The sequence below is a fragment of the Doryrhamphus excisus genome, linkage group LG6 (assembly GCF_037039965.1).
Source record: "Doryrhamphus excisus strain RoL-2023G ecotype Guam linkage group LG6, RoL_Dexc_Guam_v1.1, whole genome shotgun sequence".
NCBI classification, from domain to species: Eukaryota; Metazoa; Chordata; class Actinopteri; order Syngnathiformes; family Syngnathidae; genus Doryrhamphus; species Doryrhamphus excisus.
Genome location: NC_136362.1, coordinates 13,624,382 through 13,647,295, shown reverse-complemented (window position 1 = coordinate 13,647,295; position 22,914 = coordinate 13,624,382). Strand labels below are relative to the sequence as shown.

The following is a 22,914-nucleotide window of genomic DNA, read 5'->3' as shown; positions in this document are numbered from 1 at the left end:
CAGTAACACATATAAACCATAAATCCTGACATAGAATCCTACCGCTGCGTTGATTGCACATAACAAAATCTTATGTGGCACACGCCGCAATAAATATTACCACAAAGGATTATGATAAAAAACAAAAAAAAATAAGTGGATTGATTTTTACGGAGATGTCAATCGATGGTGCGTTTGGTTGATGGCATCAGAGGGCCAGGAGTGTCACATCGTGTGGCGACGAGATTGAGCAGCATCGAGGGGCTTAGTGGCAAACACAATCGAGGAGTGTAAACATAGCGAGGGACACTGAGAGGGGGCCGATCAATGGCCGCAGTCTGGGATTGATTAATTACCCTGAGAAAGAGAGTGAGGGGTGAGGGCACCAGAGAAACCTGATCAGAACAAGATTTATCACCCAATCTATGGAGCGTCCCTCCCTGGCTCTCACCGCTTCTTACTTCTGGTTCATGACCGCCCTTAAATTTGGGGCAGCTTTACCCCCCCCCCCCCCCCCCCCCCCAAAAGTATTTAGACTGTGTTGGCTGTGGTATGTGTTTGATAAACCTATGTAATCCATCCTCAATCAATACCACTGATTCCCAGGGGGACCAAGGTTCCCCGAAGCACCGGGGTCCAATAGCAAAGATTAGGGGTGTTCAAATTGTGGCCCAAGGGCCATTTATGGCCCACAGCGTGTTTTTCATTGGCCCGCAGCACATTGTAGTGTAGTAGTAAAAGAAAAATAATGCAAAAAAGAAACTTGTAGCTGAAATATTAACACCAATAATGAACAAAATAAAAAAATGCATAACAATAATAAAGTGGCCCCCGCATTGCTTTGATTTTCTGTATCTGGCCGTCAAAAGGTTTGGACACTCCGTCATCGACACATTAAGAGTGAGACTGCTAGTCGCTCAATGAGGTTTGTTTTCACTGTGTCATTGTAAGTTTTGTGGCTCTAGAAATAACAAACATGAACACATGCTAAATCACCTCTGCTAAATGCTACAGAATTATACTACTTGCATCCATTCTCATCATCTAAAATAACAAAATAACAGCTCATACGTTTTTAATGAATACATTTTAATTTATTATTTTTAATTGTGAAATTAAAAAAAAGTAACAAAAGATAAAATATTTTCGTCATTTTAGATATACATTTGTTGTTAAATGGAATGTTTTTATTTTCTGTTATCTAAAATAAAAAAGAAAATAACTTAAAAATATTACAAAAATATTACATTTGTACTGTCCCATCCAAAAGGTTAATTAAGAAAAGTTAATACTGAAATCCTCTCTTGCCCGAAGACAGCTGGGATAGGCTCCAGCACCCCCGCGACCCTCGTGAAGAAAGAGCGGTAGAAAATTAATTAATGAATAATACTGAAATTATTGCCCCCCCCTCCAAAAAACAAATATATACATATATTTTTTAATGGTTGTTTGTCTATATGTGCCCTGTGATTGGCTGGCCACCAGTCCAGGGTGTACCCCGCCTCTCGCCCGAAGACAGCTGGGATAGGCTCCAGCACCCCTGTGACCCTCGTGAGGATAAGTGGTAGAAAAGGAATGAATAAATATATTTTTAAAAGCTGGAAAAAAAGAAATCAGGTGATTTTCCACCAAAATAGGCAATGAATTGACTGGTTAATTATCACTATATTCATTATTAATAAAGAAAAAAGGGTGGGGGACAGATGAAATACAGGAAGTGAATAAATTACTGCAATAGATGTGAAAATGATGGGGGGGGGGTAGGATTAAATAATCTATGTTTCTCCCTACTCCTTTCAGACATGCGAAACTGTAAATTGTACTATGTGATGTCACTCATGGTAAATTGTGTACATGTTGACATAAAATGAAAATGAAACCATTACCAGAGTCAAATTGTGAATATATTGACCTTGACGCAACACCATCCACAGGAATGTACCAATATAAGACGCCATATAGTGTCAATAATAATAATAATATTAATAATAAGACTGGTCGTTGTCATAACACAGACATCCACATGACAGCACTCTCCTTCGCTACGTGTCCCCTTACATTGGCTAATGATGACCTTTGGTGTCAAAAAAAAAAAAAGGCCAGTGACCCTGAGTTAATTCCTGGCGGGAGAAGAAGAAGAGGGAGGTCTGGGATGATGTGCTGAGGGCCTTCACCACGACAGACAAGGAAAAGTCAGCGTAATTAGGATTCCGGAAGCTCTTTGTCAAGTATAATTGAAGCTGACAGCCACTGTGGAGCTGAGAGGGAGAGCGGGCCTTCAAACTACGTGATTCACTCGAACACTGTACAGTCTATCAATCCCTCACACACACACACACACACACACACACACACACGGTTAAACACAACACACGGTACCATCCATCTTTACAAACTGCATAATGGGCAATAAAAATGCAAGATAGATGAATTAATAGGAACAGTTGTGCTATTTTAACGAAACATAACACGAAGTGTCGATTACAGAATATGACAGTGTCGTTGCTGTGACGCCGAAGAGGGGGGGGGGGGGGGGGTAGGTTGCTCCCACCAACAATATTGTAGTAACAGCTTACACAATGTAAATAATTGTAATTCTATTGTAATTATAAATGTCTTTTCTTGACACAGTGGAACCACAACACACACGTGGTCCTGTTGTTTTTAAGGATCTACAACAAAAAATGCTAACATTCTATTAAAGACCCCCTGTAAAAAACAAAACAAAAAAAAACACTAATTAAAGATCATCTATATGACAGGAGCACTTTTAAGGACCTTTGAAACAAAAAGCTGTGCTACTTTTAAGAAACTACTGAACCATTTGTCAAAGATCCTCTATATAACAGGAGTGTGTTGCTGTTTAAAACCACTAGTCAGAGATCTTCTATGACAGGAATGTTCTGTTTTTAAGGGCCTCTGGTTGGGACAGGGTTTTATGGCAGTTGTTTCACTAAGTTTTTAATCCCAGTTGGCATTGAAAGCACCATAGCTGTGCGCTCTGATACAAATAAACACAGTATATTTCTCTGGTAGCTTGCATTGTGCTGCTCTTTGTTTAATATACAACATTTAAGTAAGTAACACACTTTATGCACACTATATAATGCTACACAGACAAGTGCTTTTTCTCCATGACTTACACAAAATAAACACCGTTAGGACACTGATAAACTGTTACTTACCGCTTGCTCTTCTGACTCTTCCACACGACCACGCAACGTTGGCAAGGCGTCAGGCAGGCCTGTTGGCTAGTCCAGCTGCATACTGGCCCATGTTCACAAAACAGTCCAGAGTGAAATGTCATTGACAGATTAAAATGCATTTCTTTTGCTGGTCAGGAATCAGGAACTCCAACCACTTGTGTCTGATTGTGGCGTTTTTAGGAATTGTCAACAAATGTGTATTTTCCCGTATGAGCCACTGCTGGCAACGTAAACAGAGGAGCAGAGCGCTTATCTGGCTTACAGACGCGCCCATATAAGGAAGCATGCTCCTCTGTGACATCACAAAGGGGCAGTTTTACCACGCCTTTTCAAACCAAGTATTTTGAACCATCCCAAACTTCTTTCAGGGGGTCACTTCCAAACACACAAACGTCATTATCTTAAATTTTGGCATCATTTAACACATTTTTGTGTATTAGTCATATTGACGTGCTTAGTGGAATGAATGAAATGATGAATGTAGGACCTGCTAAGCTAATATTTTAATATAAAGACTGACAACTACGTATGTTTTCAGTTTAAGGAAAGCATCATTCGCCCAAACAACACAAAAGTTGTGGAGAATGACTTTTATTTTGTTGAACGGTCATGCAATGGAAATAGCACTTTTGTTGTCTCTGCATATTGTCTAGGTCACGTACTGCCTGCAGCAATGAATTTTTCACGTTTTGGTGTTTTTTTTTTAAAGCAGCATTAACTTCACTTCACTTGTAACTTCATTTTTTTTTTTTAAAAAGGGGAAAAAAAAACCTTGGCACGTCTTTCTATGACTGTCTTCCATACATACTGTCCACATGCAAGACAAACTTAAAAAAACACAACTTCCATTTCCAGTTTTTGTGTTTAAAACACAAAGGGTGCCCTTTTTTGTTGACCGTCCACCACAATCCAGATGTGTGGAGGCGGCCCAAGTGCGACGTAGTGATAGGGATTCTACGTGAAGGCACTTTTTAAAGTGACAAGGAATTGGGGATTTTGGCAAAAGTTTTTGCACACTTCAGTGAGCGCGTGTATGAGGACACATTTAGGAGTACTGCTGGGTGAACCTCTGATGGAACTCCTTCACTTTGCTCAGGAGGATCTTCAGCTTGTCTGCAGGAGGCAGGATGGTCATTCTAGGAACAAGAAGACAAACACAAAGATATTTGACAAGCAACCTGGCACATATTAAACACAGGAAGTCAAATAATCAAGTTATTATGTATTGTTGCTAATATTTGTGGATTGTTACTTGGTACAAAAAGAGTTAGACATTTTCATTATGCCCTTAACTTCCCCTTAACGCCCCTCCCAAGTACAAAAGGCCCCCAACATCGAAAGCTTGAAGTCTCTGGCTTTTAACTCGGAGTGAGTGTCTTTTAGTGCTTTCTTTTTATTTTAATTGGTTTTATTTTTTATACTTTTATTGCTTTGCTTCTTGTTTTTAATATTTTAATATCTATTTAACTATTTTATTTCTTATTTGATCTTTTTGTTTTGGATTAAATTCAATTTGTACCTTATTTTTTGTATTTTATTTTTACTTTTTATTTTACTAGTCTGTGCAGCACTTTGGAAACTGTTTATAAAATGTGCTATATAAATAAAGTGGATTGGATTGGATTAACTTTTGTTATTAAAGCAAGTCTGCAGGCAATGTTTTTAGCATTAGAAATGGCAAATAAATAAAAAAACAACTCTAAAAATTCACCATTTAATGTAAAGTAACCTTTTTCCCCTTCATTGACCATACATAGGAAGCCTGTCAGAGCGCAAGTTGTTAGCCGAGTAATGCATCAGCAGTGGAGGAGTTAAAGATTTTCACGGACTTTGAAGGATCACCATAAAAAAGTGGCTCGATAAGTACAATGCACCATAATGAAGAAGCTTCACATAAGACTTTTCGATTCATCCTCTGCTGTGTAAATGTAGCAAATGTATATAGGGATTAATTAAAGATACGCCTGGAAGAATACTTTTGGAAGGACAATAGCAGACCATTAAGGACCGCATCTCTTTCAGCACTATTCATTGTCCAATCAAGAGGGGAGTATCCACAGGATAGCATGGATGATTTATTACAAAAAGAAGAAATTGTTCTGCACCTGAAGTGGTAGGTTCCATCCTTCTGGCCGAAGCCGCTGCCAGGGACCAGGCAGATTCCGGTCTCCTCTAACAGCCTCATGCAGTAAAACATGTCAGGCTGCTGGCCTTTTTCCTACAATATTACATATCATTCTTAACATTTTCATTCATTTTATTTATAGCAGCAAAATTCAAGCATGTAAACAAACAATGGCATCAAAAGCCTTGATGTTTTTTTCATGAACTCCATATGATGGCAGCATCATGAGTGGTGAGCATCCCGCAGTTTTATCTACCTCTGCATGCACATTAAAATGTTGCTATTGTAAAATGTTGTTGGTGTGAAACACATGCATGGTACATTTGCCATATTGTTGTTTATAATAAACTCAGAGCTCTTAGTGTAGTGGTTTCACCTTTTTTAGTTATTACAACATTGGTTCTGTGGCTGCTACAGTGCTGTGAAAAGGCGTTTGCCCCCTTCCTGATTTTTCTTTTGCATGTTTGTCCCACTTAAATGTTTCAGCACAACACAAAATGTCTTTTCTTTTAATGAAATATTTTATTCTTAAAGGAGAAAAAAAAATCCAAACCTACATTGCTCTGTGTGTCACCTTACATCTCCTGTAGTCATGCTGTATTTCAGAAAAACAACGTTACAATATGGTGGTGGTAGTGTGATGGTTTGGGGCTATTTTGCTGGTTCAGGACCCGAAAGACTGTGATAAACGGAACCATGAATTCTGCTCTCAAGCAAAAAAATCCGGCCATCTGTTGGTTGAAACCAACTTGGGTTCTGCAGCAGACCATGATCCATAACACACCAGCAAGTCCACTTCTGAATGGCTGAAGAAAAATTAAATGAAGGCTCTGGAGAAGCCTAGTCAAAGTCCTGACCTGAGTCCTATTGAGATGCTGTGACATGACCTAAAAATGGCAATGTATACTCCAATATGGCTGAATTACAACAATTCGGCAAAGATGAGTGGACCAACATTTCTCCACAGCGCTGTAAGAGACTTACTGCAATTTATCATAAATGTTTGATTGCAGTTGTTGCTGCTCAGTAAAAGGTGGCCCAAGCAGTTGTTAGGTTTAGGGGAAAATCACATTTTCACACAGGGCCATGTAGGTTTGCATTTTTTTTTCTCACTTACTAATAAAATGTTTCATTTAAAACTGCATTTGCTTTCACTTATCATTAACTACTATTTAAATTTGTTTTGAAACCTTTAAGTGTGACAAACATGCAAAAACACTTTTTCACATCACATCACTGTATGCTATGCAATGATGCTATGCAAATACTTGTTAATAAACAAGCATGTGGTGAAGCTATATTTTATTTTGCTCTTCCTCATGCACTCCTGGCACCTTCATTCTTTGCGTGTATACAGACTTTTCCAGCACATCACATTCTCTACACTTTAACTTTTGTACAAACCTCCCACAGTCACTTAAACACAGCAGCAGCCTTCAGGGACTTGAGGCTGTGACGTCACACACTCAATTTCAATGAAACCAATAGTTTCCAGCTTGAAACAACGGTAAGGAGCGAGCACGCTTAATGGATTTACACGCTGCCTCTCACTTTAACTACGTCCCATGGTGGCGCTGCTAAACAAGCCAGGCGCTTCTCCTCTCGGACCGCCTATGTCCCAATGCCGAGAAAAGTTAACAAGGACCGGCTGACCTTTTCATGCGTGAGGCTAATCAGATTCTCAGCGGCTCGGCGCGCCTTCTGACTTTTTTTTTTGTAGCTTTGAAATGTTTAATGCAGCACGGGAGTATTCCTGTGCTTGTCCTTCAGTGGCACATCCTGTACCATGACACAGCAGTCCAGGCACAGTGAGGGGGAACTACCGCTGTAGCTAGTCGAGAGTGTCGAGTGGCAACCATCTTGGAAGCGCAGTACAGCATCAAACTATGTGCCAGAGTTATGGACGTTATAAGGCAACCGGATTGATTCCATCTCGTGGCGGAAGCCGATTTTATCTTCAAAATACCGTGGATCCATCCTGAAGATCAGATTGGGACATCCCTGGCACAAAGCTTGCATATTGTCTCCGTAGTAGTACTGTACTACAGTTCTTCTTTCTTTTAATACGCTAGATGATGTGGAAGTTTGATGGAACTAAACGATAGGAAATTCCATTCATTCTGTCTCTGTTAGCAACAGTCAAGGAACCTTCTCAACTCACACAACACACTTCCAACCTTCAAAATAAGAGTGCTGTGGGCTTTATCCTGTTTGTATTACCAAACTACGGGTGTCATAAAAATAGATTATACTAACATTCATTCATTCATTTTCTACCGTTTATCCTCACGAGGGTCACAGTGGGTGCTGGAGCCTATCCCAGCTGTCAACTTTGTCAACAAAGTAAAGTCCTAGTCAAAAGTAAACATCTTTTGTGAAAGTGTATTCCTGTAAAAGGAAACTTCATAGCATTTACTACATTCAAGATGAATGCTTTGACTATGCAAACCTTTATGACGCTGCCTCTTAAAGCATCAGAATCGTTAGGAACCGGAATCAAAATGAGAAATCAAAGCCGCAGTAGTTCTAATTCAAAAAATACCCAACCCAAATTTTTACATTGAAGAATGCTAAAATGTTCCTTAAAAACATTACTTGCACAGTTAATAAAAGGTTAGCATCCTGAAACTGATTAATTCCAAATCAATACAGATTAGAGGTTGATCAGCATCTTGTAACTCAGAGGTAGGGAACCTATGGCTCGGGAGCCAGGTAGGGCTCTTTTGATGACTGTATCGGGCTCTCAAGCATTTCTTACCACAATAAAAATGTATTTTTGCTAACATTTTAAAGTAAACATCACAGAAATGACTGTTAAAAATAATATTAAAAATCAACAACTTTTTTATGCATTTTAATTCGTCCATCTATTTTCTACTGCAATACGGCCGACCATATCCATCTTTCTTGAAGATATTTTCCAGGTCAAACACCAAAACTCGATTATTACTGGGTAATGCGGTAGTCTACCTCGGTCATTGAGATGTCAAAAAAACATGTAAATGTAAACTTTCCTCCTTTAGTCAAATAGCTAAAGCTGCAGAACCAAGCCTTCTGACGAAGATGGCCAAAAGAATGAAATACGTCTACGGAGTACGGTGCAAAACTACGCAGCAGCAGAAGTTGTATTAATGGCAACAAGTATTTGATTTATTATTAGACACTGCGCTGCTCACGAAAGTGTGCTGGCCACACCCCATTGGCGTGGGGTATTGTGCCTGGTCTACGTAATTAGAGCCCATTATCTAAAACTGTTGGTCTTACATAAAAATGCACACATTTTATTGTATTCAATGTTTAAAAAAATGTATATGGCTCTCACAGATACACATTTTAAAATATCTGGCCTTCATGGCTCTCTTCGCCAAAAAGGTTCCCGACCCCTGTTGTAACTGGTTTTGGACCCTTAAGGTTCAACAAAATATGGCTTTTCACGGTGACCAAATGTAATGGAGTCTCTACCACAATGTGTAGGTGGAGTCCATGTTTTACCGTTTAAGACTTACCGTGGCTTCTTTGACAGCCTTCTCTGGAATGCTGATACGAGGGAAGGAGTACATGGCGCCCTGCACTGGATTGCAGCTGATGCCAGGCACCGTGTTCAGAACCTCTTGTGTCAGTTTGGCCTTCTCTGCTAAGGCATTTAGCGTGGCTGTGCGCTCCTGGACGTGGAAGGAAAAAACAAATATAAACGCATAACCTCAAAGAAGAGTTGACTATTTGACAATATTTAGTTGGAGTTTTGTGTACCTTGAGGAATTGGTTGTATGACGGCTCGCCAGGCTGCGGCGGGTTGACCACCAGGTCCATTAGCGCCTGTCCAGGAACTGGAGGGCACAGTCGAACGGACACCAGCTTGGTGAGCTGGGCCTTCACCTCATCGTCCATGTTGATGATCTCCATGTAGCCGCCCCGGAAGCCGCACCTTGAAATAAAACATGACATTCACTGGAAAAGGAAGTTGGAAGAGCGGTCACCCGATGAAAGAACAAATCCTCCCTTACTCTCCCATGTAACACTTGGAGGTGGAATGGAAGGAGACCAGCTCCACTGTGTTGGAGTATTCAGGCCCCATCTCAAACAGCACCTTCTTAAACGAGTGGAACTGGCAGCCTTCAGCATACACATTATCCTGGTAAACCTGACAAAGATGGAGGGTTATGGTATGTTGTCTGGCGCTTTTTAGACGATAAGATGTTACCTCATCGGCCATGAGGAAAAGACGCTCCTTGGCGGCGAATCGGATGACATCCTCAATGCACTTCCTGTTTTGAACCTGGCCTGTAGAGAGGAGGGTTGTTACATATGGTGAACCACATGGTTGTCTGTTGCTGCCATCTAGTGGCTCTACTCAAAAATACCTTGGCTAGGGTTAAACCACATGTAGTGGTGGAAATGTACACTACCATCACGGTTTAGTACCTACCTCACTTTTAAGGGAGCGGAACGGTTATTTTGCGTCCAGTAAATGAAGAACATGCTCTACGTAAAACTACTTTGCAGACAAGATGATTTTTTAACATAAAAATAATAAGAAACAATAAGAAACATAAGTCAAATAAACACAATCCTGAAAAAAAAAAAAAAAAGTTTGAAAATTGCTCCCACACAAACTCTGAAACATTCATTAATTAATACAGAGCTCCAGACTAACTTGACCCTAACAGTGGCCCTTAACTTCAAATTTGAAGAACACATTTTAAGATTGCACACCAAAAATTAGGAGTTACTGTCAGCTACTGGAACACGACTTTGTCAGCAACAAGAAATTTTCAATAATAACAAACCAACAAGACTTTTTTTCCTTCAGTTTTGTGGAACGAATGAATTATTTGACACAAACCCAAATTTTATCGGATGCCCGTTTTTGAGCAATACTAATAGTCATGTCTAGATGGCTTTAATAACATAAAAAAACATATATTTGGAAGATCGTAAACAGCCATCACTACAAAAAAATTCCATTCATGAAGAAGGATTCCTACTTTGCAGAAATTAACTGTCATAAAGGGAGGAATTACTGTACTAACTGTAGTAAATAAATCATTTTTGGACCAATGAAGTGAACCGTGCAACACCTTATGATCTCTGATGGTACACCAATGTGCCGCAAAAGTTCTGTACCAAAATATCCAATGTACCGTTATACTCCTAATACATGGGATACATGTTTTCTTCAAATAGGTAAAGGTTTTGTAGGTATCCCAATAATTTCACTTCAATTTAGTATATTTGTTGCCTCTTTTTGGTGGAAGCCCCTGAACATAAAGTACAGTTTATGTGTGGTGAGCGCTAATAAACTTGACAAGGACCTTTTCTCTTGTAAGCTTGTTGAGTTACCTGACAAGCTACTGTTAATTTGGGAGCTAACATCCATGTTTGGGTTTATTTTTGTTAGAAATGGAGTTCCAACAAAAAAAATATTATGCTGAGATGTTGGGGAAAACAGATGCATTACCGGTAGGGTTCCCGGGGTTGATTATGCACAGTGCCCGGGGGTTGCAGTAGCTCCTGGCATCCTCCAAAGCTCGCTGCAGTTCACTGATGTCCAGACTCCAGCACTTCTCCTCGTTGAGGTAGTAGTTGATCTGCACTGCACCCAGCTCGGCCAGTGCCGCCGAGTACAGTGGGTACTGGGGGATAGAGATCATGACGCCGGTGCGGGCCGTGCCCTCGCCGCACACCAGCAGCTTGAGCATGGTCTGAACATGTAAAAATTTCCAAATGAAAAACAGGGTTTTTTTGGGGGGGGGGGTAAATGTGGTAAATGTATTGGTTTCATCTTTACCACAATGCCATCACTTGCTCCCGTTGTGAGGTAAATGTTGTCCGGGTCGCAATACACGCCACCATCTCTTTGCTCAATGTAGCAGGCCACATCCTGGCGTACGGAGTCAATGCCTTGACTGGCGCTGTAAGAACCTAAAAACAACAACAAAATAGTCAGAAAGGAGAACAGTAATCCCCAAAGTCCTTATGCTGCAACTGCAGGGTGTTGATTCAAATAAAGGTGGGAACAACCACACCCATTTTTCAGTGGAAAATGCATGAATATTCATGACAAAATGAAGGCATACGAATGATTCGGGAGTTTATGGACATGCTGATCTAAATCAGGATGTTCAGTCCTTGCGGAGTTCTTTTGCGTTAATTACAGTATATGGCTATTTCCTACCAGAAGTAGCAGTAGAAGTTGCTATGACAGCCAAAAGCCGGAGCAGAGGGTAGACAACTATAATGTGTAAGATTACTGCAATTTCACGTAATAATTTCACGCCAACGTACCCATACTGTAGCCGCTGCACGACTGCAAAATACGTTGTGCTCTGCTTTTGGCATCTTCCGGGAATGTGCCGTCGTTGAGCAGCTCGGGGTAAGAGCAGAGTGCCAACACCTTGGTAACGCAGAGAGGTGCGAAGTTGAAAGGACGCTATGATGTATGTTATAAATACAGTATATATACAGTCATAGAAAAAACATTAGACCACCCTTGTATTGAACCACTTTAGTGACTGGTACAATTAAAGGTACATTTGGACAAAATTGATTTGATGCTGCTTATCAAGTGATAACAAAAATAGTTTAATTTAAGAGCTGATATCTAGCAACTTTCATGGTTTTCTTGATAACCAAAAAACTAAAGCATTGTACCGCCAAGAAATTAAACTCTTGTGAGCTATTTTTGTTGTCATTTGTCCAAACAAAGGTACCTTTAGTTGTACCAGGTATTAAAATGAAAAAGAAACAGTGTTTGTGTGGTGCATTATAGAGCCAACCTGTCTAAAGAAAGTGATGGGCTGTTGGCCCATAGCGTGTGCGTCACCGATGTTTGCTTTGATAACCTCCTCGAACGGCTTCTTCCGCCCCTGCATGACAAACAAACAAACATGAGCTTTGACAAACAATACAACTCAAAAATAACAAATAACATATTCACATTTTTTTTAAACAAATGTTTTTTTGTCGCACAGCTGGGATAGGCTCCTGCACCCCGCGCAACCCTTGTGAGGAAAAAGCGGTAGAAAATGAATGAATGAATGTTTTTTGTCACACTCCCCCTTCTGTTATTTTGCATATTGTAGCTCTACTTAAAACCTCATTAAGGTCCAAATGTTTAAAATGTATATTCTAGCAATTTTTAGGTCTGTGTGTGTGTGTGTGTTAGATCTTGTGCAGGTTCAAAAAGGTCGGTGACCACTGCTTTATAGTTACATAAATACACTTGCTTCTCTGAGGAAATATGCTGTTTACATGTTGTCAATGTTTATAGGATGTTTACATTGTAGTACAACTACAGATGAGCGCAAAATTCCAAATTATTTTTATAAAAGCAACAATGAAAGTCTTCACAACATGCATGCAAACATCCATCCTCATGTTGCTGATACCTCCTGACACATTACTCACATAACACAAATACCTTTTAACCTCCTAAGCGATGGCTGGGGATGTGGGGGGTGGTGGAAGCGGGTGGGGTTGTTAGGCTTAGGTTTTACGACATCCATAAAGTGGAATCAACATAAATGAGGTCCAGGGCTGTAATGTAAAGTTTGTGAAGGCTTGAGCAGCTGCGACCCCTGCAGGGTTCACAGGAGGCGACGGGTGGTAAAAAGACCAGGCTGGCTGACATGTGTATAAACTAACAAGGACGCACATGCACACACACACACACACACACACACACACACACACGCACGCACACGCACACGCACACGCACACACACTGTGCACAGCTGCAACCGGGGGTAGTGGGAGAAGAGGAGGGAATTTTCACCAACATTCCCCCGAAATCAAAACAGCCTGTTTGTCCGACTACAAACATAGGAGAATCTCGCTGGCTCATTGGTCAAAGACAGGAACAGCCTGAGCCAATCAAATTAATGGGAGGGTGTCACACCCCAAAGTCATCCCAGTATGTCACCTCGGTCACGATAGAGGGATCTTTGGGCTTCTTCGATTTGACTTCTACTTGTCCTTCATCGCTGATGAGTCAGTCATGCAAACATTTACAAGAGAGTGGAGTACTGCTGACTATTGTCCAAGCTCCATAACAGACTAAATAAACATGAGGGATACATCCTGTACATCCAGTATATATCCAGGATACATCCAGTAGATTTACTTCATCAATCATAACAAAATGTGGTCACTGATGAGTGATTGTTTTTCTTATTATAAGTGTGTTGCTATAAATGTCATGTCACTTCACATAATATGATGTCGCTCTTTAGAAGTATATTTACAAAGCTTTTAAGAAATCTAAGCTGGCAAACAGTGCAGAGTATAAAAATAAACTATGTAGTCAACGCGGAAAAAATATTGAAAGTACTTTAAAAGTATATATTTTTGTTTTTTTAATGAAATTAAGCTAGCTTAGCCTACCCGAAACGAACGCTTACCAAATCCAGTTTTCCCATAAGAACTAAAGTCAGTCAAATTATTCGCTCCCAGAAAACAAGTTTTTACAGTTTCACAGTTATAGATTTGAACAATTTTAAGAAAAGTAAATTTTAAAAATTTAACTCACAAAACAATGCAGGTGCACTATTCCATGATTATTGCCCCATAAATAAGCCACTGATGTCATAAGAATATATAACAATTATACATATTATTTATTATTTATGATTAATAATTAAATTAAAATTAAAAGGCCTTTAAACGTTTAAGATTTTTCTGAAATCAAAGCTGGTAAATAGTGCAGAAGATAAAAATATGCGTGTGTGGGTTTTCTCCAGTTACTCCGGTTTCTTCCCACATTCCAAAAACATGCTAGGTTAATTGGCGACATTAAATTGTCCATAGGTATGAATGTGAATGATTGTTTGTCTATATGTGCCCCGCCTCTCGCCCAAAGTCAGCTGGGATAGGCTCCATCATACCCCCTGCGACCCTAATGAGGATAAAGAGCATATAAACAGTATGGATGGATATTTACCTTATATAATATATCCCAAAGAACGCCCAAACATGTCCTTACTTTATGCCTTTGTTCTTTACTGTGCAGCCTTTGGTCCCATATCAAAAATACCAGTGTAACGGTAAGTGGCCTGCATGTACTGCATGTGTGTACCTAGTACCTTTTTAAAACTTTTGTTCCGGACCAGAGCACTGAACAAACCCTAGTGATAAACTGCTACAGTTGTCATCAACATCAAGTTCGCAAACAAAAAACCTTTCATTTAAGCACTCTTAGTACGCTTACTGGTGGACACCAGAGTTGATAGCGTTCACCAAACAAACTGTACAAGAGTTCATCGGATTAATCTGCATTTCGGCCTCCCCCTCACTCGCAGCGGCCTTGGCCATAATTTGGAGTTGCTTTTTCCCCCCCTCCTCTTTCATCGCCCAGTCATCCTGTCCTGTCTACGCTCCGTCACACTGTATATGTATGTACAGGTGGGTGATTGCTCAAATTTGCTTGTACCTCGTATAAGTGACAATAAAATTCAGTTCTATTTGTTTTAACCGAGACAAATATGACAATAGTGAATACACTCGTATTCACTATTGACAGCAACAATCTCTGTCTCTGAACTAACTAATTGCTCAACAATGTTTGAAATACTTTGGAATAATGTTCACTAATATAAAAGGCTGTTTTATAGGCTGCCAGAGGACATGGAAGATGGACAAAGAGCCTTGTGTGTATGTGTGTGTGTGTGTCCCAGTTGATTATCAGCTCAATGCCCTTGAGGACAAAACAAACACTGTAATGGACAACATGCATGTATGCATGCATGCATGAGGACGGAGGACCTTTTTAAAACACTTGATCACTCAATGTTTATTAAAAATATCTACTATAAATACTGTAATTATAGCCTGCTCAGCTAACATTAATACCACCAAGGGGTTCATTGTAAACAGTACGACAAGTGTTAGTTTCACACCTAATGAATGAATGGGAAAACCGATATTTTAAAGCACATACAGAGTTACATAAAGCTACTATGCTGACCTATCAAATGTCAAATACAGCTAGTGCTATTTTGTAAGGTTGTCTACAGCCACAGCTGATGCCACATATTAATATTTGTATATTGAACTGTATTAGAAATCCATTTAAATCTATTTTCAGTACGATCCCAATAGTTTAACGGCATGTTTTGTTTTACCCAATACTAACAGCAGACTCAGACAGTGCTTGAGTCTTTGCCTGCCGGTTCCACCCGAGGCCAGGCTAATCAAACAATGTTTGATACATTTTTTTCTGGGCTGCCTCAACAGGCGATATTTGGTTTTTCACAGCAGCCTGCACTGTGTACACCAGCCAGCAGCTGTCTGGTACACAACCAGTAGCAGTGAAGAGGGGAGCAAAGAGGTCAGAAAAAAGCACTTACAGCAAGACTTTCACCTCTACGATCACTACACAAACAGAAGATGATTCATGTTCAAATGAGAAGTGCAGCAGATGATGAAACGGGAGGGTAAATCAGCGTCAAAAAGGCCCACTTAGGATAAAACTTCAATGATTAACTCACAGATGGACTTTGCCAAGAGGATATGGGAGCAACGGGCCAAGTGATAACACAATGACTTGTCATTCCGGATTTTTTAAGTGCCGTTGGCATTCAGACAGAACCTTTTAGCCTGGGGGTGTGCAGTGTGCAGAAAGCAAACACAATGCAACCTTGGTTTGCATCATTATTCCATTCCAGAATTTCTGACTCTATCCAAAACATACTCTAGCCAAGTACATTTTCCCATAAGAAATAATGTTGATCGAATTGATCAGTTCCAGAAAAGTGCTTTTCTTTTTTATAGTAGGATGTTTTGTGAGAAAAACTCACACAGTGGCTTAATAAGGACAAGATGTGCAGAATATTGTAGGTTAATGCAAAATGTATGCAAACTGAGGCAAAATCTTGAGGTAATTTTTTTTACATTAACCAAAAAATCCCACTAACTGGGGCGTACACTAGCCGAGGTTCCATTGTACACTCCATTTGCACCAGAAAAATGGCAGAATGAGCTATCATGGGAAAACATCCTGGCGGCTTTTGAACAAATTAGCTCACACTGAAACAAGGGCGTAAATATGTTTAAAAAAAGCCACGGTTCAACAGGTTCATCTCCACAAGCTAATATGATCCAATACAAGATATTCATTCATTTTCTACCGCTTATCCGTACAGGGGTCGCGGGGATGCTGGAGCCTATCCCAGCTGTCTTCGGACGAGAGGCGGGGTACACCCTGGACTGGTGGCCAGCCAATCACAGGGCACATATAGACAAACAACCATTCACACTCACATTCATACCTATGGACAATTTGGAGTCGCCAATTAACCTAACATGTTTTTGAAGGGGAGGAAACCGGAGTCCCTGGAAAAAAAACCCACACATGCACGGGGAGAACATGCAAACTCCACACAGAGATGGCCGACGGTGGACTCAAACTCTGGTCTCCTAGCATATAATGTTAATGTTAATTTTTGACTCAGGTTATCAAATACAGTTCAGTTTGGTGGCACAACACATCACAGAAGTGAAAGGCATTCAGTCATTTGGTTTTTAAGATGCTTGACCAAAAGCAAAATTATTCAACGCATGTAAAAGCACCTTTTCCCAATCAAGTATTGTAGAACAGCCAGGAGGATGCAGTTGATGTGTGATGGGAGTTTGGTGGCACTAAACATCACAGAAATAATTGAATGATCGTTTATTGGTTTGTGTATCGGTAGTACACAGCTTCCGAGCCACGATTCCGTGGGGGAGGAGCTCGACCTCATCTAAAACACAACTTTTTCTTTTCATTAAGCCTGGATAAAAGAGGAAGGTGTGTGTATATTTTATTATTAGTTTATTGCTAGGCTGCACGGCGGTCGTATGTTTAGCGCGCATACCTCACAGCTAGGAGGGGTTCAATTCCACCCTTGGCCATCTCTGTGTGGAGTTCTCCCCGTGCATGCCTGGGTTTTCTCCAGTTTCCTCCCACATTCCAAAAACATGCTAGGTTAATTGGTGACTCCAAATTGTCCATAGGTATGAATGTGAGTGTGAATGGTTGTTTGTCTATATGTGCCCTGTGGTTGGTTCGCGACCAGTCCAGGGTGTACCCCGCCTCTCGCCCGAAGACAGCTGAGATAGGCTCCAGCAACCCCCGCGACCCTCGTGAGGAAAACCGGTAGAAAATGAATGAATGAATTAGTTTATTGCTATTCTTTTTTTGTAAAAATAAAATTGATTAGCTCACAGTTAATTGATAACCCTACTGTATCGCTACATTTATAGTGAAGCATCCATTCATTTTCTATGCTGCTTATCCTCACTATGGTAACAGGGGTATGCTAGAGCCTATCCCAGCTGACTGGTCTGGAAGCATTCATTCATTCATTTTCTTCCGCTTATCCTCACGAGGGTCGCGGGGGTGCTGGAGTCTATCCCAGCTGTCTTCGGGTGAGAGGCGGGGTACACCCTGGACTGGTCGCCAGCCAATCACAGGGTCTGGAAGCAGTTTTTGAAAAATACCATTTCAGGGCACCCACAATGCCTTCTCATGTGGATGAGAGGCTGAAACGATAAAATACTTTGCCCTTTCCTGTGGATTAGCTCTGTCTGTGTTACCATAGTTGGAAAGAGGTATCATCTGCTGTGTAACAAAGGGGTTCAATCTGTACTATATTTATAACTTTACAGCAGTTACAAACATCACAGCACTCCTGTGATACTTTGACTGGCTTTTCGCATGAAGTCCTTAAAACATTGAAGGATCTTTGAATATCTTAAATATGTTGACTGTTTTAATTTATGACTTTATTTCAATACGAACCCAGAACATCTTTTTGTAGAACATGGCTCATCCAAAATGTGTTTTTGTTAGCAACAAAGTGCTCCAAAACTTGAACTAACAAATCAAAGCAAAAATACAAAAGTGATCGTTATTACCCACCTCAGAGAGCTCTTTCTCCAGCTCCACGGCCCGCTGTACGATGGGGCCCCGCACGGCATACTCCACCATCTTCACCGTAGGGTTCATGGTGTCGATGGTCAGCACCTTGCCCCGGGGCGAGGCACCGTTCTCGGTCACGCTCTCCTTCGGGAGTCCGCATCGTGTGGGGCTCAGGCCGGCCATAGTTCTGGCGGACAGAGGGGGAGAGGTCAATGGACGCAACACGGGAATACCGCCGCTGCTAACGGCTAGCGAGTCTCCCCGTCCCCAGGTCAAACTAAAGCGGAGTTTACGGGGCGACAGCCACCCTATCCTCGCTGCGGCCATGTTCTCCTAGCGAGTTTTGAGGAAGTTAATTAACGAGTTAACTAGTTCAACTAAGCTGAGCAAGTGCAGGCTCCACGGTCAAATCTCTGCGTAGATCTTTGAACTTGAGTCAGGGTGAAAGTACAAACTTCGTCAAAACAGAAGGTGGTAAAATCCCCCCAGAGATGTTTCCGAGGAGCTTCGCAGCATCAGCTTTCTATTTTCTTTTCTTTTCTTGCTTTCTTTTTTTCAGAGGAGGAGGTGATTGGCAATACATTGTGCACACATGGCAACGCTTACAAACGGCGTATCCCCCCCCCCCTTTCTGTGTGGGCTCCGCCACTATCCCTCCCCTTTTACCCGTTATCCAATACACCCAGCTCCGATTCTGCACAAGTTTTGAACCCTGACGTGGCGCGACTGGATGCAACTCCAAACCAAAGACAGACAGTCATACAGTGACTCCACTGTGAAGGAGTTTGGGAGGAGACTACGAATGAGTTTTTTAATGCAAAATAAGCATGGATGCTCCTCCTATTTGGGAATCAGTGAACACAGCCCTGTTGAAATCAGACTTTCCAGGTTTGAAAAATGCAAACTAAGATGACTGCATCATGAAATGTTTTGATTGTTTAATGTCAACAGAATAGCTGTACTGTACACTCTTCATTACAAGAGTGTGCCCAATGTGCCAGATTGGAGGGCATCCCTTGTGCATAGCCCCCTCATTAGGTCACCATACAAGATTTTCTATTGGATTACGTCAAGGTTCTGGTTAGACCTAACTTTGCAAAACATTTCCTACTTTTTGGACAGTTTGAATAAAAAAAAATAACGGTCCATCCAGCAAGAGCCCAGACCAAGCCATGGGGTGTCACATGACATGTAAATGACACTCAGATGGATTGTGGTCCGAAATGCTTTGGAAGACATGCTGTACATATATGTAATATAGATATCCTCAAAGTTTTAAAATAATTGACTCATGGACAATTAGTTGCCTCTCCAAGATGTTTTTGCTTGATGACAGCCATGGTTTTCAGCCAACCTCATTTTTACACACATGCTAGTCAGTCCCCTACAGAAGTGTACTTTTATGTAATGGTGACTCGACTGAACACCTCAAAGTAACATTGGGTGTTTTGTAGAGTGTGTGTGAAATTTCAAGTGGTGGGTCAAACTTTGGGATTTATTAACACTTCCGGCATGTGATTTATTTTTCAAAAACATAATGGGGGTTATAAAGAGAGGGATTGTATGGCTCATTGCTCTGGGAGGGTCAGGCCTCTTTGAGCAACCACAACATTCAACTATTAAGCTTCCTTTAGAGCAAGCACACAAAGGTAATCAAAGACAGAATGGAAATGTATTAGCAGCTGTCACTAATCACTGTGTTTAAACAGGTGCTTTTATTGCAAGTGTTGATCTGAAATCGGAAGAGATGGCGTCAGGCCACCTCCAGACGAGTCGTTCACAGACAGGAATTAATGTACTACAAACCGATCAAACCCAGCCTTAACAGTCCACATCAGCGCAGCATAAGGATTTTTTTTAAGGATGTGCACTTAACCCTATGCGTAGACGGAACTCGAAACCTGAGAAATGCAACAAAATGTAATGGGTCTGGACACCCAAATCCAACAGAAAACTAGGGGATTTTGCACAGGAGATGCCCTTTGTAACCTGACATCATATGGGACCTTTGTGATTCTTACTGATAGACTCCCAAAATCACTTAATGTTGTCATTACAAATAACAAAAAGATACTTTAATAAAGCATTAATATAAATGATCAAAACTGGGGCAGGATGAAACAGAATGAACATAAACCAAGTGGCCACATTTGAATTGATGTTCTCTTTAAAAGGGCCAAATATTAAACAATAATCAGCATTGTCCATTCCCATTTCACATTATCGCTGACACAAACAGCAAAGCAGGTCATATGGAACTGTTTCTTAGCGTGATGCAAAGCAACAGCTACAGTAATAAACATATAGATAAATTAATACCTCTAAACTGAGCATTATCTTTGTAAAGGTAATTTTCATTAGATACATGCAGGTGGATGTAATATTGTAGCCAGTGTGGTGTATACTGAGTCTCTACTACAACTTTAAACATGTTATGCTCGACAAATCATTGTCTGTAATAAAAGAGAAGTTAAAACCATGAAAATAAATAGCAAGGTACACTTTGGTGGAAGTCCTGTGCTATGCAAAGATGCAACGCCCTTGTCAGAATGCAGTAGCTGCTGTTATGGTGGAGAGAGTCTGTGTGGCGATGGTGGGGAGGGCAAAAGTTGGCACCACTGGGGGAAGAAGCAGAAAAAGCTGATGCTGTGATGTCTGAAGTCCAAAGCTTTTACACTCATCTGTGACCAAATAGCACTGTAGTGGCTGGTGGGACAGTCCATGTACAAAGTCCTCTGTGTTCCCCTGGTGGGCTCCCTCCTCCTCCTCCTCTGTGAGTGGACTTGCCTCCTCCTGCTTGAAGTAGCGCGTAGTGCAAAAAATGTAGAAGAGCTTCAGGAGTTCCCAGCAGCGAGCCTTGGGCGGTAAAGCAGGATCACCTTGGGGTTGAGCACACATGGGGGGCAACACACTGGAGATGGAGCGGTGGTTCTCCCGGTTGATGAGGAGAAAGGCAAGGATATCAGGGCGTAAGGATAAGGATGCAGGGAGGCAACGTTCCCCAATGGCAAGACAGTTTCGCACCATGTCCACGAGGGGTGACCAAAAGCGACCCACCAGGCCACTCTCAGCTCCGTGTAGTGAGGGCGTGGGCCCGCACAGCACACAAACATCAGCGCCAGGCAGGAGCCGGAAACAGAGCAGACGGTGCGCCACTGTGGGGCTGCCTTGAGGAAGAAACACGGGGTAGTCACAGGAGGCCGAAGCAGAGTCCGAGAGTGATAGCATCAACGCTGAGAGGAGCACTATTTCCTGCGGAGCGAGGCGCCACCACATGTCTGTGGCAGCCGCAATCCGCCCATGGACGAGAAGGCAGCCAAATTCGCTGTCCGCAGCTTTAGCGAAGCCCTGCAGTGCCTCCTGGAGGAGAGTCGGCTGCGGAGACAGCAGGCAGTCGGCGCAGTGCGTCAGCTGGCCCAGGATGCCCTCTTTCTGGTCCTCCAGCAGCACATCGATGAGGCCAAAGCAGGAACGCAGGTCCTTCTTGAGCCGCTCCACATTCCTCACATTGGTCAACTCGTCCTGCCCTAGTACCATCACCATGGAGCTCCATACGTTCTCAAGGAGGCGCTGGAGATACACACGCTCTCCTTTACTGCTGCCCGCTTGGTGACCCCCGCTCACAGCAATGAGCATCACACTGTCCTGGAAGACTCGCCACACCACTTTGCCACCTCCTTCAGTCTCACAGCTGGACAACACCACGCCCTGTCCACTTCCAAACATGTGGACACCATTCAGGGAGCCAATGATGGAGAAGGGGAGCTGCCTGGAGGCCCCTCTTGTAAAAAGGGGAACCCCACTGCTGGCTGTTAGGCACACCAGCTGTATGGGCCCCTCCTGAACCATCATGCTTGGTTTAAAAGTGGTCAAATGAGGTATTTACGGAAGTGATTGTAAGGCGGAATGAGCAACGCTAGCTCGTAACTCATTGGCTCGTTAAGCGCGGGATCATCCGTTAGCATCAGCAGCTACCACCAACTTATCGACAACAGAAGAACGCTAAACTAAGACATTATTATGCAGCAAATTATGACCGATACTTGTGACACACAAGGGCAACTTCATCTCAGAGGATGGGAAAGGGAAAGGGGATGGACATGCTGCGTTAAGGAGACAGGTTACCGTCGTTTCCACAGCAACGCGGTCCCATGATTCATTTCTTCAACCGGCGGAGGAGAGCGTTTCATTTGGCCGGTCCAAAATCCGTTTAACGATATGTTCACTATCACAACAGAAAAACAGTGCGATAGTCGGATACCGTAAATTCGGCGCCGTGAGTAAACGTGCCGGTTTATCGTGTGTTTTTCATTTTGTCGAAAAGGGGACGTCTGACTTCTTCCTCGTTTTCTTCTTCTTCTGTGGTAAGCCGTTTTGGTACGCGTGCGCCACTGTGTGGTCACGGTTTTTCTTACACTGAGGCCAATTTAAATGAATCAAAGAGAACATTAGCTGGAAGACAATTAAACAAACCATTATAAATACAAACAAAACATTGTATCACTGTACATTTATCAGTTGGGGTAACATTCGTCGTAAACCCAATTCTCGCGAGATGTGTCAAATCACGTTCTTACTGCCGTTAGAGGGCGCTGTATACAGGTTTTCATGCAGTTCATGTATTTGGTTAGTAGGAAATATGCTTCATCTATTCTATAAAAAAAACAAAGGTTTACAAGCACTAATAAGCTGTACAACACTTTGGGTTG

At 41.8% G+C, this 22,914-nt stretch overlaps 2 protein-coding genes across 5 annotated transcripts; both read right to left on the bottom strand.

Annotated features, from left to right (window-relative positions):
• Nucleotides 1-3,759: 3,759 nt before the first annotated feature.
• gpt (glutamic--pyruvic transaminase) lies at nucleotides 3,760-22,531 on the bottom strand. 4 transcript variants are annotated; one of them, XM_058067804.2, is made up of 12 exons: nucleotides 22,331-22,531; nucleotides 18,206-18,392; nucleotides 12,087-12,176; nucleotides 11,596-11,704; nucleotides 11,099-11,232; nucleotides 10,769-11,012; nucleotides 9,512-9,591; nucleotides 9,315-9,451; nucleotides 9,061-9,235; nucleotides 8,817-8,972; nucleotides 5,291-5,403; nucleotides 3,760-4,321 (listed from the first exon to the last, which is right to left on the bottom strand). In XM_058067804.2, the coding sequence occupies exons 1-12, from the start codon at nucleotides 22,393-22,395 to the stop codon at nucleotides 4,231-4,233; spliced, it is 1,581 nt and encodes a 526-aa protein (XP_057923787.2). In that variant the 5' UTR covers nucleotides 22,396-22,531; the 3' UTR covers nucleotides 3,760-4,230. The 4 variants fall into 4 exon arrangements, with proteins under 4 accessions (XP_057923787.2, XP_057923791.2, XP_057923789.2 ...); XM_058067808.2 differs by lacking the exon at nucleotides 22,331-22,531 and adding an exon at nucleotides 18,872-18,960; XM_058067806.2 differs by lacking the exon at nucleotides 22,331-22,531 and adding an exon at nucleotides 18,661-18,840.
• Nucleotides 19,870-22,320, bottom strand: fuz (fuzzy planar cell polarity protein). The gene has a single exon (XM_058067809.2). The coding sequence runs from the start codon at nucleotides 22,055-22,057 to the stop codon at nucleotides 20,750-20,752; it is 1,308 nt and encodes a 435-aa protein (XP_057923792.2). The 5' UTR covers nucleotides 22,058-22,320; the 3' UTR covers nucleotides 19,870-20,749.
• Nucleotides 22,532-22,914: the final 383 nt, after the last annotated feature.